This window comes from Cynara cardunculus (genome assembly GCF_001531365.2).
Source record: "Cynara cardunculus var. scolymus isolate 2C chromosome LG 2, CcrdV1, whole genome shotgun sequence".
Taxonomy (NCBI): Eukaryota; Viridiplantae; Streptophyta; class Magnoliopsida; order Asterales; family Asteraceae; genus Cynara; species Cynara cardunculus.
In genome coordinates, this window is record NC_037529.1 from 54,516,045 (window position 1) to 54,518,040 (window position 1,996).

The following is a 1,996-nucleotide window of genomic DNA, read 5'->3' on the forward strand; positions in this document are numbered from 1 at the left end:
TCCAAAGTTGCTTCCTCCTTAACGGCTTTGACTAGGAAGAATGTGAAGTTTATCTGGACGGAGAAGCAAGACCATGCCTTCAGAACTCTCCAAAAGAAGTTGTGTGAAGCCCCGATTCTCTCCCTGCCGAAGGGGTCCGAAGACTTTGTAGTCTTTAGCGACGCTTCAAAAATGGGGTTGGGTTGTGTCCTGATGCAAAGGGGAAAGGTGATTGCCTACGCTTCAAGACAACTCAAGGATCATGAGAAGAACTATCCCACCCACGATTTGGGGTTAGTGGCGGTGGTGTTCGCCTTAAAGCTTTGGCGACATTACCTTTATGGTACCAAGTGCACACTTTTCACTGATCATAAGAGTTTGAAATACATTTTTGATCAAAAAGAGTTAAACATGAGACAGCGTCGTTGGCTTGAACTGTTCAAAGACTACGATTGTGAATTACTATATCATCCGGGTAAGGCAAATGTAGTGGCAGATGCTTTGAGCCAAAAAGAGTATGGTAGTGGGACAAAAGTCGTGCTTACTAGGATCGATATAGTGTCCAGTCTGATCGATCGGATCAAGGTGGCACAATCCGAAGCACTTCTGGAGGGAAATCTCAAGGATGAAATAATGATAAAACAACACCAACTGTTGACTGAGGATGGTCGTGGCTTGAAACTATTTCGAGGGCATATCTGGGTTCCCAAGATTGGAGGCAATCGCGAACTGTTACTAGAAGACGCACACAAGTCTAAATACTCAATTCATCCGGGCAGCACCAAGATGTATCGGGATTTGAAATTGACATATTGGTGGCCTGTTATGAAGTTGGATGTGGCTCGTTACGTGGAGAGGTGAGTGACTTGTTTGCAGGTGAAGGCGGAGCACCAACGACCTTATGGTAGCCTTCAATCCTTGGAGATTCCCGAATGGAAGTGGGAGCATATTACCATGGACTTCGTGACTAAACAGCCGAAGACTCTAAGAGGTCATGACACGATATGGGTGGTGGTTGATCGGCTGACAAAGAGTGCACACTTTTTAGCCATGCGAGAATCGTTGCCAATGGACAAACTTGCCCCGTTATACATCAATGAAGTAGTTTTGAGGCATGGTATACCATTGTCTATTGTGTCAGATCGGGATAGCCGATTCACCTCCCATTTCTGGGGCGGCTTGCAGAAAGAGTTGGGAACGAGGGTGAAGTTAAGTACAGCTTACCATCCTCAAACCGATGGTCAGAGTGAACGAACCATTCAAACCCTTGAAGACATGCTTAGATCATGTGTTATCGACTTTGGGGGGAATTGGGATTCTCACCTGCCCCTGGTGGAGTTCGCCTACAATAATAGTTATCATTCCAGTATCGGGATGACACCTTTTGAAGCGTTGTATGGACGAAAATGTAGAACTCCAATGTGTTGGCTAGAAGCGGGAGAGAAACAGTTTGCTGGTCCCGAGATCGTTCAGGAAACGGCCGACAAGGTGAAGTGTATTCGGGAACGCTTAAAGGCGACCCAAGATCGTCAAAAGAGTTACGCAGACAAGAGGAGCCGACCTATAGAATTCCAAGTGGGCGACCGTGTAATGCTAAAGGTGTCCCCTTGGAAAGGCATTATCCGTTTCGGAAAGCGCGGGAAGCTAAGTCCCCGTTTCCTTGGGCCGTTTAAAATTCTAGCTAAGGTAGGGCTTCAAGCTTACAAATTAGAACTACCTACTGAGATGACCGGAATCCACAACACATTTCATGTGTGTTACCTACGTAAGTGTTTGGCGGAAGAAGAAAGTGTAATACCACTTTCGGAAATACGTGTGGATAAGGAAAACCGTTGTGTCAAAGAACCGGAAGCCATCTTGGAAAGAAAGACCAAGGAGCTAAGGCATAAAGAGATTGTCATGGTTAAAGTTCAATGGAAACATCATCGAGGGTCAAACGTGACTTGGGAAGCAGAAGAGGACTTGAAGCGTCGTTACCCCCACCTTTTCGCATGACTTAAAATTTCGAGGATGAAAT

At 45.8% G+C, this 1,996-nt stretch overlaps 1 protein-coding gene across 1 annotated transcript; it reads left to right on the forward strand.

Moving 5' to 3' along the window:
* Window positions 1-390: 390 nt before the first annotated feature.
* LOC112506169 lies at window positions 391-840 on the forward strand. Its single transcript, XM_025110191.1, has one exon. It carries the CDS (start codon window positions 391-393, stop codon window positions 838-840), a length of 450 nt encoding a protein of 149 aa, XP_024965959.1.
* Window positions 841-1,996: the final 1,156 nt, after the last annotated feature.

Coding starts and splice junctions, on each gene's coding strand:
- LOC112506169 (XM_025110191.1), top strand. CDS start 391: ATGAGACAGCGTCGTTGGCTTGAACTGTTCAAAGACTACGATTGTGAA.